At 33.6% G+C, this 13,415-nt stretch overlaps 3 protein-coding genes across 3 annotated transcripts; 1 reads left to right on the top strand and 2 right to left on the bottom strand.

The window, feature by feature from the left end:
• The first annotated feature begins 269 nt into the window (after positions 1-269).
• LOC137814975 (uncharacterized protein At1g66480-like) lies at positions 270-3,716 on the top strand. The gene is made up of 2 exons (XM_068617954.1): positions 270-1,207; positions 3,374-3,716. Exons 1-2 carry the CDS (start codon positions 647-649, stop codon positions 3,467-3,469), a joined length of 657 nt encoding a protein of 218 aa, XP_068474055.1. The 5' UTR covers positions 270-646; the 3' UTR covers positions 3,470-3,716.
• Positions 3,717-4,061: 345 nt separating this feature from the next.
• LOC137814974 (inositol 1,3,4-trisphosphate 5/6-kinase 4) lies at positions 4,062-8,125 on the bottom strand. Its single transcript, XM_068617953.1, has 2 exons — positions 7,881-8,125; positions 4,062-5,752 (listed from the first exon to the last, which is right to left on the bottom strand). The coding sequence occupies exon 2, from the start codon at positions 5,732-5,734 to the stop codon at positions 4,292-4,294; it is 1,443 nt and encodes a 480-aa protein (XP_068474054.1). The 5' UTR covers positions 5,735-5,752; positions 7,881-8,125; the 3' UTR covers positions 4,062-4,291.
• Positions 8,126-8,749: 624 nt separating this feature from the next.
• On the bottom strand, positions 8,750-9,204 carry LOC137814973 (uncharacterized). The gene has a single exon (XM_068617952.1). It carries the CDS (start codon positions 9,140-9,142, stop codon positions 8,912-8,914), a length of 231 nt encoding a protein of 76 aa, XP_068474053.1. The 5' UTR covers positions 9,143-9,204; the 3' UTR covers positions 8,750-8,911.
• Between the last annotated feature and the right edge of the window lie 4,211 nt (positions 9,205-13,415).

Here is a 13,415-nt window from a genome sequence, read left to right as displayed (position 1 = left end):
TTAATAGCAAACATTCTAGATTTTTGTTTCGCCTATTTTTTTCTTCCAATCTTGTTCAATTAGTATGGTATATAAAATATTAATTAGTCATAGACCATTAGATTGGTAGTTAAAGAACTATATACTGAAGTTGTTTTCTTCAGTGGTTTGGACAAAATCAGATATGCAATATAGCTTAACTTTTTTTAATGGAAAGACGAGTTGGATTAAGATTTGAAGTTTGGCTTAGCTCCCATACCTTATATATTGTTATGGAAAAAATCTTTAACGACCCAGGTTGATTATAAATAAATCATCAACTACTTATTAATACCTTTTTAAAGACTTTCAACGTTTATAGATTATACTGAGTTTTGTTCAATTTAACTTCTTTAGTATTTTTTCATTCTCACTAATAAGAAAGCTAAATTTGTAGCAATGGTTTCACACCACTAATATTATACATATATAAACCCTCTCTTCCCTTATTTGTATGGAATCTGAACCAAAATTCCACAAATTCACACACACCTCGTAATCATAATTCCCTTTTGTCAACTTGAACCTTGTATGATGGCAATATAAAGAGCAAAAGCATCAACAGCGCCACCCTTTGTCAAAATTAATCACATACAAATTGGAATCAAAGAAAAGTGAAAGAAAATCGATGGGAAACGCTATGGGGAGTAAAAAAGCAAAGGTGATGAAAATAGATGGTGAAACGTTCAAGCTCAAGACTCCAGCTACAGCAAACGACGTCGTTAAGGACTACCCCGGACACGTTCTGCTAGACTCTCACGCAGTTAAAAACTTCGGGCCTCGGGCTAAGCCCTTGGAGCCCCACCACGAGCTCAGGCCCAGGAAGCTCTATTTCTTGGTGGAGTTACCCAAGGTTCGGCCCGAACCACTAACGAGGAGGGTGCGATCCAGTGGGATCCGTGGCATGAACGCCAAGGATAGGCTTGATTTCTTGATGCTGTCGAAACGCTCCGTTTCGGACCTCGCCGTGGTGAAGAATAGGCCGGGCCCAGACAGCAGTGGGCCCACCAGGGTGAGAATGAGGGTGCCCAAGGCCCAGTTGGAGAGGCTCATGGAGGAGAGCCACGACGGGGGCGAGGTGGCGGAGAAGATCTTAAGTTTGTACATGGGGAACAATGCCGCCGCCGTGGACGGCGGCGCAACGGTGGTGGAGGCCGAAAAGGAGCTTCGCAATCGGAAATCGCAAAGGGTATGTTGTGTTGGTTTAATTTTGTTTGATTATTTTAATGTTGTGAATTGTGTTCTGAAATCTTTGACATTTTATTTGAATGTTTTGGTGATCTTCTTCGGCTCTTTCGATACTTTGCTTGCTACAACGTGCACTATAGTTTTGTTGCGTACATACATACACATGAAGATTTATCTAAACATTAATTTAAAATCATATTTTTTATTATTATATGAAGATTTATATCGTATATTTCATCAGAACAGGATAAAGATTGTGTTTGAATATCGTAAATAAAAGAATTAAAAGAAAGAAAAAGAAGGGGAGGAATAATTCCAACATGTAAAAGTTTGTTTGTTATACGTTTTTCACGGTAAAAATCTTACTATTATTTAGACTTTCTGCATTTTTCATAGTTTTTTTCCTTTTGAAGAAAGAAAAGTTTACAATGAATTCGATTAAATATTGCCCAAAATACTAATTTAAAAAAAATATACAATTTGATGATGCGAAGTTCGATTTTAGTGGTTGTTTACGTTAGTATAAATTTGATGTTTTTAATAAAAAAAATCATTCGAAATATTTTAAGATGTGGCTATAAAAGTTAATAAATTATTATGCATTATAACATGTAGTTATATTGGCAGTATATTCCAACTGACTTGTTAAATTTGTATTAAATGATGTGATATCTTCTTAGATTGAGTTGTTCTGTCTTATCTTAATATAAACACAAATTTTGTGATTCAACATCCGAAATTGCCGTTTTTCTAGTTGACCACCCGAAAGATGATATATATATGAATACAAAAATCAAATTTTAATGTTAACTTTTGACATTTTCTAACTCAAGAATCAAAATAGCGGCAAATCAAAAATCTAGACAGAGAAATCTTGTGGCTGAAAGCATAGTTGAGATAAACTATACTTAATTTTTATGCGTACAAATTATAGTTAATGATAATAGTAGCAATCACTTTAACTTGCTGATGCTAATGATAGTGTTTGGGGAAATAAAATTATATTGCAAGTTTTAACTTGTGAGGATAATGCATTGAGTCATGAGTTGGGTATTTCACGTTGTTTTCTTCTTTTTCTTCTTATTTTTGTTTGTTCTCTTTTGGTTCTTCTGTGGTTTCTTCCAAAGCTATCTAACATGGTCAGTAACATGCCCTCGCCGTATTCTTAGTTCTCATTCATTTTTTACCATTCAATCAAAAGATGCAAATTTATAGGCACAAGTCAAACGTAGGATAGCATCAAAAGTCGGTGCTCGTGTTTTAAAAGCTTTTTGAAGAGTTAAATCATAGTTGTGCGTTAAATTAAAACATGTTGCATAAATTATTCTTGAAATAATTGTTTTTACCACAAATGGTGAAATTAAAACTAAAACTCATGCCAACGTGGTGGGAGTGAAACCATGAAAAGTCGTATATTTAAGTTTTCTACATTAAAAAATTTCATTCAAATTGGCCAAACATTTTTTTTAACATTAATCATATTTCTCTCTTGTAACATTTAAAAACACAACAACTTGTTATTGATACTTATCTCGGTTTTTATCTAATTTCTGAATGATTACTTTTAATATAAAGCACCTTTCAACAATTTTATTCATAGTAATGATTATGCAAATAATAGTTTTGAAAGTAATGGGCACATACGCGCTAAACTAAAATCACACTTCATCCATTACTTTTAGAAGCAAGTTTTTTTTCTTCTTTTTATTTCTCAATCCTACCTTGAAAATTTGTGTGATAGAGGCTACTGTGATTTGGTTTTGAACACTTGGCACACTTTCTGCATCTTTGTCTGCCATAGGGTAATAGTTACCATGCCAAAACGTCAACATTGTCGGTTTGTCAGCAACTATGCTGAGAAATGTAGCACGAGGAATCATTATAAGTATTCCTAGTTTACTAGCTGTCTTTAGCAACTTCATAAACGTGTGGCCTAAGTCATTACTGAAGGTCTTTGGAAGTTGAAACCCAAGTTAGCAAGAAACAAGTGTAGAAAATTTCGTGGTCTGAATTTGCCGCCTATGATATTTGTAGTGTCCTAGTAATTTGTTTAGTTATCAATGCAAAGGATCGTTGAAATTGCAGATTGCATCTTAATTCACACATATTAATTAGTTAATATGTAACTCTTCAGGGAATAACTTATATGATTTCTTTTTTTCTTCAGAAAAGGGTGAGTTTCAGTCCAGTAGAACAAGGAGAAACTCATGAGGAATCAGCAGCAACTCAAAACTCACTAGTCTATACCAGTCCTTCCAGATAGTCATTTATGCAGAAGCAAGCCATTATTTACATGTTAGGTGCTTCTGTAGCAATTTAGTTTTGTCCTAAAATCTGTACCTTATATATATATAGACATGTTTATATATACATTTATAGATTAGAAGTGCTAATATCAGATGTAATTTCCACCCCATTGTAGTAAAGTCTGGAAATGTATTTTCTAGAGACAAGTACTTTTTTAAATGTTTTACTAGAAATATTGATCTATACCTTCTTAAATTTACAAATTTGATCCCTCCACTATTTTGATAATGTAATATTAGTCCATTTATTAATTTAAGATCCAATATTTGACGAAAATGTTCATGGTAATGGCTCTTAGCTCTTAGAAGTAAATTTCCTTCTTTAAATATTAAAATTAAATTTAACAGATGAACTATAGTTTCAGAATTAAAATTATAGGAGATCAAATTCGAAAAAAATTGAGATGTAAATTTGCAAAATTGAACAAGTAAGAAATAAATAGTGAAATCAAGTATTTTTAATATAACCCACAGAATCTAGCACATGTTAACAGTTTAAATGCCAATAATTCTACCTAAAAATTTCTTGCAAAGTTATATAACATCAAATAGCAGAAGAAATATTAGATTGCATTAGCAACAAGTGCAAGTATTCCAAACTTCAAATAAGCAGAAGAAACATTAGATTGCATTAGTAACGAGTGCAAGTATTCTAAACTTCAAATAAGCAATAACGAGTTATTCAATCCCATTTCAGCTTGATATGATCGATTGCCTATGGTGTGATGCAATCATTGACATTATTCCATGTCAAATAGTCACAAAGTTTAAACAAATCCTTATTTAGACACGCTACAGTCAAACTTATTTCTAATAGCCTCCCAGAAAGCAAGAATGGCGATGTCATCAGGAACTTCCTTAAATGATGGGAGATAGTTTACATCCACAATTACATGGTCACAAGTACCTTCCTGAATCACAACATCAAAACCAAAGATGGTAAGATGAAGCCTTCTCCTAAGCCAATTTGCTGCATCTGTAACCAACTTAAGGTCAATAGACTCATTACTTGTGATACTGTCAGCAGTGGGCAGAGATTTTAAGCTATCAAACAAAAGAGGTTTGAGCTCATCACCGTTATATGATTTCATCAAAATATCAGCATTTGGTATTGACTTCTTGACAGCATAGAAATTTTTTTCACCCAAGACATAAAATTTGTACAAAGTGGATGAGTGATCCACATATTCTTGAATAACAGCTGGAAGAGGAACACTTAAATTCTTAAAATCATCAACTCTGAAAACAATTGCCATCTTATGTGCATCACTGACACCACAAGCAACTTTAGGTTTCACTATACATGGAAGAGACAATCTAGCTTCAGATAGTCCAGTTGCAAAATCAAATTCATCAAAGTTATCAACCTTACAAAAATGGGCCCCTCGGATCAAACATTTACCTTCAGTGTTCAGTTCTACCAAGCCAAGTAGAACTTGTTGAATTTCTAACCTATCCAATAAAGGATAGATGTAACTCAGTGGATCAATCACACAGATATCCTGGTGCTGATCCAAATATTTTTGCAATGCTTGCATGTTCTGTTTAAAAGTAAGTTTATCGTCTTCAATAGATAATATTTCATCAGTGGCTTTGTGGAGAACTATGTCAACATCCTTCAGCTGAGATGATAATGACATATTGGATGTGAGAGGCACGAACATCAACCCGTGTTGAGTAGGACACAAAGGAAACGCACCCCTCTTTGCAAAATCTTCCACACGCGAAGGCTTCATTGTGTAACCCACAGTCACAGCATTGGTTCCGATTAATTTCTTATTTAAGCGGCATATGGTCAATGGCAACTCTTCTAAGCTTTCAATCTTTAGTATATTAAGATTGTGACATGAACTTTCGCCTCCAACATTCAGAACAACAATAAGCCAATTATAGCGGTTTAACTTAGGTAAGAACTCCTTCTTATTTGAAACCAGATAAATAACACTTCCATCATCAGTATTACTCCATCCAGGCTTAGCCTCAGTTGCAGAGTCATTCAGGGCAAAGCAATCAAGTGAGTACAGATTAGCAATTCCTTTAAGAATACTCACCTTGTCGTCCAGAAGACCCGAATCATAAGCAATTCCGCTATGGATTTTGGACAGGAAGAGTGTCCGGGTGAGAGACTCAGCTCCTGGACGTAGAGTAGATGTAGTTTGATCATCATCACTTTCAGCCAAGAGAACTGATTCATCCAAAATCACCCCCCTCACTATACCCATCTGAAAGAGGATGCAGCACTACCAAAAAAAATGAAACTGTAATTAATATAAGTTTAAAAACATAGAAAGTGGAAAAGTATGACGTAGTTATTTCACCAAACATGCAATATATAAATATACGTAAATTTTAGAATCAATCTATTTAATTAGGTTGATAATGACGAACACCATCAAACCACCATAAAATTTAGAAAGAGAGAAATCTAGATACAAGGTTTACTTAACTTCCATATTTAATATAATCAACTGCTTAAAAATGAATATTATGTAGTATTGGTATGCATGGGTGCATCGGTTCTATTTTGCATATCGTTCTGCATATATATACTGGTTCTGATATGGTCAAGATAGGTAACGGTACAAGTTTGTCCATTCATCATATTGTCAATGATATGTACACTCTGCCACACACTTCAACACAAGTCTCTCTTAATAAACTCTTACATGTTCCTCAGATTACCAAGAATTTAATAACGTTTCAAAGTTTGCTAAAGACAACAATGCGTTCTTTGAGTTTAATCGTAACCAACACTATGTTAAACACCAAGGAATACTCCTTCATGGAAAATTTAACGATGGCCTCTATGTCTTCTTTCTTTTCATCATTCTTGTACTTTTTCTGCAGGATCATGGTGATTCTTGCTCTACACCTTCTTCTCCAACTCATCCGAGCATTCCTTCTCCCTCACCAACCAAGAATTTTCATCCTATGATTACTAGAGCCAAAGCTGGTGTCTTCAAACCAAAGATTCTTACTACTACTACTTCTTCGTATGCTGAACCAACTACACTTCACGATGCACTCAACAATCCAGATTGGTACCTGCCATGCAACATGAGTGCAATGCTCTACTTGCCAATAATACTTGGGAAACCTCACCACTCTCCTTGCTGGTGCAACTAAGGTTGGCTGCATATGGTTTTTTAAGAACAAATTTAATGCAAATGGGAGTTTCCAGCCACACAAAACGAGGTTTTTTGTCGTCAAAGGCTTTCATCAAACCGCAGGATTGGATTACACTGATACTTTTAGTCCCGTTGTTAGGCCTACTACCATATGTCTTGTTCTCACCAAAGCTTTATAATCTCAGTGGCCAAAACATCAAATAGATTTGGATGGAACTGTGTATATGCAGCAACCTCCAGGCTTTATATCCAAGGATTCTACTCTTGTATGCAAGCTAATAAAGGCTATTTATGAGCTCAAACAAGCACCACTTTCTTGGTTTCACAAGCTAAGTCAAACTCCTCCTTTGGCTTCACTCCTAATAAAAGTGATCCCTCTTTGTTTACTATGTTTTCCAATACTTTTAACGTCACCTGTTTACTCTGTTTTCAAATAGTTTTACTACGTTTATTCTCATATATTTTGATGATATTATCATCACCGGAAGTTCTTCTCATGCCATTGCATCTCTTATTAAATTTTTAAGTAACACGTTGCCTTGAAAGACTTAGGTTCCTTACATTATTTCCTTGGAATTGAAACTTCTTGGAACAGAGATGGTAGCATTCACTTATCCTAGACAAAATACATCAAAGATATATTTTGCAGAAAGCCAACATGCTTTGGTCTAAGTCAGAACCAACACCTATGGTCTCTCCGTTAGTTTAACTCAGGATCGCACTACAACGATTCCAAATTCTTCTCTCTATGATTCAGTTGTTGGGTCTTGTCAAAATCGCGAGTATACTCGCATACTCGGACGATTCAACGATTTTGTAGAGGAGATCGAGCTGACTCGCACGGCGGATCGTCAGCTGTGAGGACCGGAGCGAGTATGCGAGGAGATTGCCCCCAGTCTCACCAGTTTTTGCAGGTCAAGCTTTTACACCATATACATAACTTTGAGCATACTCATTCCTTTACACCATCACATAACTAATTCCACAATATGTTTCATAATACTCTACATTTCAATTTAATTTCCCAACCCTTCTAAAAACTAATATCGTTTCCTCAAAAGGGTAAATGCCAAGTTTCAATTTTTGACAATTAATCCAACTTCTAGCAAAAATTCTCACAGATTTACCGTACACTATGAAACTGGGTATGTGAAATCGACCAAAAACGAAAATTTGTAAAAAAAGAAAATCCAAACATGCAGGCAAAATCGGAAGAATGAGGAAAAGAAGCATTTCAGACCTGGTACAAAGATGTTCTCCCACCCTCTGATTTGAGAGAATTGGCTTTCCAATTCCTAATAGGAAGCTTAATTGAAGGTCGAGAAGAATGGTGGGTGCATTCTCATATCAGAAACTTCCAAAGGTTAATTTGTGAATGTGTTTGGAGAAGACAAAGGAGAAAGGAAGAAGAACAAAACAAGACTGAACTCTTCAGAGTAAAAAGGAAAACGGCTTCATCACACATCACATCACTCACTCATTCCTAGTTTTAAAACAACTATCATAAACTTTTTATATTTTTTTTCATAAAAAAATTAGCCATTATTATAATCATAATGCTTAGTTTTATGTTAGAAACTTTTTGAAACTGTAAATTAATGTAAACTAATTATATTATTAATTAAAATATTTTCATAAATTTTATATAAACACTTAAAAAAATTAAAATTTCTTTATTTCTAAATTAAAATTACAAAATTAAATTAAATATTTTTTTTTATAAACTTTTACATATAAATTCTTTCAAATTTTATTTTTAAATAGTTATAAATTAATTTTAGTTTACAGATAAACTTATTTTATTTTATGGTTTTAACTTTTTCCCTTTTAACCCAATTATTTACTACTTATTTTAAAGTCGTGAGTTTTATTAGTTTGAAGAGCTTAGAAATTAATTAAATTGCTATATTTAAAAAGAGAGAACTTAAAAAAATGTTATATAAATAATTTATCATTTATTAATCGCCTATGCAAAACTGGTTATATTAATAGCACATGGTTATTAAAGTTGATTGCGCGTAGCATTGTCATTAATCACAAAGGATCTTACCAATTAAGCTATTATCATAACAAAAACACCACATAATCCTCCCATAGGTTCCACTAATATAAAATTAAGAAGCAGAAAAAAAGACTGCTTAGTTTATTATGTATACATACATACATACACGTATATACGTACATTATAAAACGTACATTAATAACACAGCCTAAAATAGCATAGTGAAAACCATATAATAAAGATTATATGAATTTATAATATATAGTTAATTAGATGGGAATGGCATTGGTGACTGAAGGGTATATGACCGAAGCTGGATGACCCATAATTTTACGACCCTTTGTGTGGCGAAAGCAATAGACAAGAGCTCCCACCGGCCACTCAACCACCGCCGCCGCCGCAAACGCCACAAACCCCAGTGTCGGCCCCACCACCTTGCACCGGCAAGGGTTGCTCCTCGTACCGCATTGCACGCAAATCGGAACCCCAATTCCAACCATTTTCGATGTCTTTTGTGTTTTGGTTTTTGCTGATGTTGATGTTGCTGTTGTTGATGAGGGAGAGTTTGGTCTGGTTTTATAGTGTAGTGTTGGGAGGAATGCGATAAGTTTGGGTTTTGTGATTGGAGGACTTCCTCTAGATTTATGAGCCACGTGTTTTACACGTGTCAGTTTCTGCTGTTTCTGCTTTGCCTGTTAGACACGTGTTTGTGTCTTTTAGTTCTTATCTTATGAGACATGTGTCCTTAGGAAGGGTCGTTAGTTGGTCGTCATTTCCAATTAATAATTTTTTATAAGGTGAATATATACACCTAGAAGAATAGTATAGACATCTCAAATCCAAAACAAGTGTATAATTTATATATATATATATATATATATTTTTTTTTTTTTTATATATATTAAATTCTATATTTTATATCCGTTGTATTTTATCTTGTTATTAACCTAAACTAATAACATATAGTACTTTTTATTTAAGACTAATTATTCAAAAAAAATTGATTTACGTTAATACGACTAACATTGAATGTTTTAAATAGCAGTATGGGTTGACCACCATTTATGTACAATATAATAGCTTGAAAATATTTAATTATAAAATTGTAAAACCTGAATTTGAAGTTTTTAAATATGTTATATTTGAGATGGATTTTGTTTTCTTGAGCTTTTTTATTTTAGTATTTAACACCCAAAAACTTGGATTCCTTATATATAGTTTTGAATTAGATTCACATTTTCATAAATGAATTAGATTCACGTTAACGGCTAATGTTGCTCCATTCCTTTGAGTCTGATGATCAATTCGAAAATAAATAATGTTTAGCTCTTTTTATATATTTACCGAAATTTACTACTATAAATGATAACCTTTTCATGAGTTTTATTTTCTACTTAATCAATTTTAATTAATAGAGAGTTTGTTAAAAAAAACACACTCTCTAAAAAAATATATAATATATTTCTTACACAATTTTTTATTAAAACTATAATTACAGATCACCATTTACAATTACAATTACAAGTACTCATAATCGACTATGGTAATGGATACTTGATTATGAATTTAAAAACACCATTATAAAATCATTATACATATAATAATTTTTACTTAAAAATAAATGTTTTTTTCTCAATAAAGACACTGGATAATAGATTATAAATGGAAAAATCATTATTATCTTAAATACATAATTACTTATTCTTTTTTCAAACACATATTTTATGCTAAAATACTCATTAGGTCATGTGTTCCATCACTCCTCACTAATAAACTTAGGTCTGTTTTCATAAAAAAAGAGCATGCACATTTTTTAAGGATGGAATATGTACCTGGAATTGGTTCATATTATTAACAAAAACCAGTAATATATTAAGATTAACAAAATTTCTATTAACCTTAAAAAGTTGTAAGAAAAAAAAGAGAGTTTGAGTTGGGCCAAAATTTAAATGAGTGAGACAAAGATGGAGTTGGAGGTGATAATCATTTCCTAATTTTTGTGGTGTTCCTCAACCGCTTGAATGTTGCACACACTCCAAGGTATATGCAAAAGAACCAAACATATGCAAAATAATGCAAGGAACATTAAACTCAGCATCTGGTGCCATCATCTTTATGATCTGTAAAATCAGAATAAATTCTGAGCGTCAACAACTCTCTCTTTGTGCAGCAATGTAAATGAAAAACCAATACACATGTATGCATATACGGAGAATTTAATGCATTATATTTTTTTATCAGAATAAATAAAATAAAAATAGACATTTCACGATCTTTATAAAAAATTGATTAAAAGTCAAATTCTGTCAAACTCTATAATCATCAAATCAAACAGAAATACATTAGGAGAACCACAACAACAAAGCACTAAATACATGGAGAACCTTCTCAGTATGATATAGTATTGATATTCTTCTATATTGTATTTTAAATTTGTATGTGATAAATCTGATGTGATGAAACCCTACAACTCATAGTTGGCATGCAACTTCATTAGGAGTGGCAAAGAATAATGAAGAGGCAAAAAAGGGATGGCTGATCCCAACCAAGAAAAAGTGTATGAGTACACTTTTTTAATTCTAAATTCCGGGCATGTGATTCCTTTCTTAATGTGCTACCCCAAACCATTTTTTTTCTTACATGCAACCTCATTTTGTTTTTCGTAGTGACCATAATTCAAAAATGTAGACGATCATATATAAAATTTGAGGAAAGGGACAACAATAACTCTGAAAGTTGTATATAGTCATATATCATATCAAAGGAACAAAATAAACCATTTTATCTTGCAGCCAACTTCAAAACAGTAAATGGAAAATGTTAACTAAAGCCTTTAGCACATTGGTATTATTCAAAACATACACATAGTAAGTAATGTGCAAGAACTAGAAAGTGTACTTTAAATGAAAAGCTGAGTTTTGCAAAAAAGTTAATCTGTCTCGGGAAATTTATGTAGAAAGGCATAACTTTAAGATAGTTCTATGGCAAGTGCAAGCTAATTAAATAAGATTCCAATAATTGGTCACATAAGGAGAAGAATAGTGACAGCTTCCCACTTTATGCAAAGTGAAGGAGGCATTCTATTCTGTTGTCAAGAGACCAACTTTGCATTTTAAGAGATAATAGTGTCTGATGCCACCCTTCTAAATCCTGAAAGAATAACTAATCGTTGAATTTCTCTTTTCCATTTATATTATAATTATGAATTATAATATGATTTGATCATGATTAAATACTATATTCTAGTTTTATTTTATAAAGGAAATGACGTGAAAGTAGAAATTCAATCTATTAAGACGTTGACTTTAAGTTTAATTAAATCTCATAAAATTGGTTTATGAGATTGAATTAGGCTTAAAGTTATTTCTTAATATAGTATCAGAATTATTTTGAGTTTATCTTAACAAGAATTTATTGGACCTATCGTATCATCCGTTATTGGGTCATTATCGGATTACCCATGTTCTATTATGCATGAGGTGTTACTCTGGACATGAGATAATGTGCCGAGATCTCAAATCGACTAGAAATGAGAACATTTCATTGGATAAAAACTTCATTTTATAACCTTTTATAAGGTTGTTTTAGAGTTAGAATCCACTTAATAGTAACTCATGCAATGACCATGAAAGCAAAGGAGTACAGAGAAAGAGTTAGAGAAAACTATGGTGCACTTGTTGCCTGAATCTGATCACCTTACCTTATGCAAAAGGCAAATATTCTTATGCACCGTCAAAAGTGTAGTGTAGGGAATAAAGAACCCACTACATTGCTCTTTGCCAGAAGGTATTTGGAACATATAATTGTACAAAGAAATTAACCCTTCTCAGTCACAGAAAAGTGAAGTTTTCTCACTAAACTGTCCAGAAAGTTCATACAAGATTTGATCATTCTCACTTCTCAACCCCAAAAGTGAGAGTCGACACAAGGTCCCCTACATTTACAACAACCACATGTAATTTGCTGTCAAACAGTGTTGAAGAACACATATAACTGAACAAACAAAGTTTGTCTTACCTCAATCTCATACTATATGCAATTTCCGAAATGACCAAAGTTACCTAATACTAATGAATGACCTTTGCTTATCACACCACTCCTGCACTCTACGCTCTATACTTATTCACCAACCCCTTCACCGCTCTATACTTATTCTCTCTCTCTCTCTCTCGCTCTCTCATTCGTTTTTATACCTTGACTTTTGAGAAGTAAATTCCAAGTCCCTACTTCGAAGTCTCAGAGAATGGCTTCTCCCACACTGAGTCTGAGGCCTCAAAACCCTACAATACTGTTGTTCCTTATATGCATTTCATTTTCATATTCGGTTCAAGAAGTCATAGTATCTTCTAAGAAGTTAGACTTAGACCAGCCACTGTTTCCGCCACCAGCGGAGACTGAAATCAAGTGTGGATCATGTCCTTGTGGAGACACCTGTGGTGAGCAACTTCCACCACCCCCGCCACCAACTCCACCTCCTTGTCCATCTCCGCCGCCACCACCACCTCCACCTCCACCACCACCGTCGCCACCTCCTCCTCCTAAGTTTCCCACATGTCCTCAGAACTGCAACCCCTTGCGACCACCACCACCACCAAGATTCGTATACGTGCCTGTGCCAGGTGTTCCAAAACCAAATACTTGGGTATATTATTACTCTGGTGCTGAAAACAGAGCTGTGGGATTGCTTGTTTTGGCTGGTTTGGGAGGACTATCATTGGCAACGCTACTTTTGGATGACATCATGAAGCTAAATCTGTACTTCTGAAAATAAGT

This window comes from Phaseolus vulgaris, chromosome 1, assembly GCF_000499845.2.
Source record: "Phaseolus vulgaris cultivar G19833 chromosome 1, P. vulgaris v2.0, whole genome shotgun sequence".
Lineage (NCBI taxonomy): Eukaryota > Viridiplantae > Streptophyta > Magnoliopsida > Fabales > Fabaceae > Phaseolus > Phaseolus vulgaris.
Note: the sequence above shows the minus strand (reverse complement) of the source record. Positions and strands in the feature narration are given on the sequence as shown.

Excerpts from the sequence above, each read along its gene's own strand:
- LOC137814973 (XM_068617952.1), bottom strand. The coding sequence starts at position 9,142 with ATGGTTGGAATTGGGGTTCCGATTTGCGTGCAATGCGGTACGAGGAGC.
- LOC137814975 (XM_068617954.1), top strand. The coding sequence starts at position 647 with ATGGGAAACGCTATGGGGAGTAAAAAAGCAAAGGTGATGAAAATAGAT. Across the intron at positions 1,208-3,373 it reads GCAATCGGAAATCGCAAAGG|AAAAGGGTGAGTTTCAGTCC; the intron begins GTATGTTGTGTT and ends TTTTTTCTTCAG.
- LOC137814974 (XM_068617953.1), bottom strand. The coding sequence starts at position 5,734 with ATGGGTATAGTGAGGGGGGTGATTTTGGATGAATCAGTTCTCTTGGCT.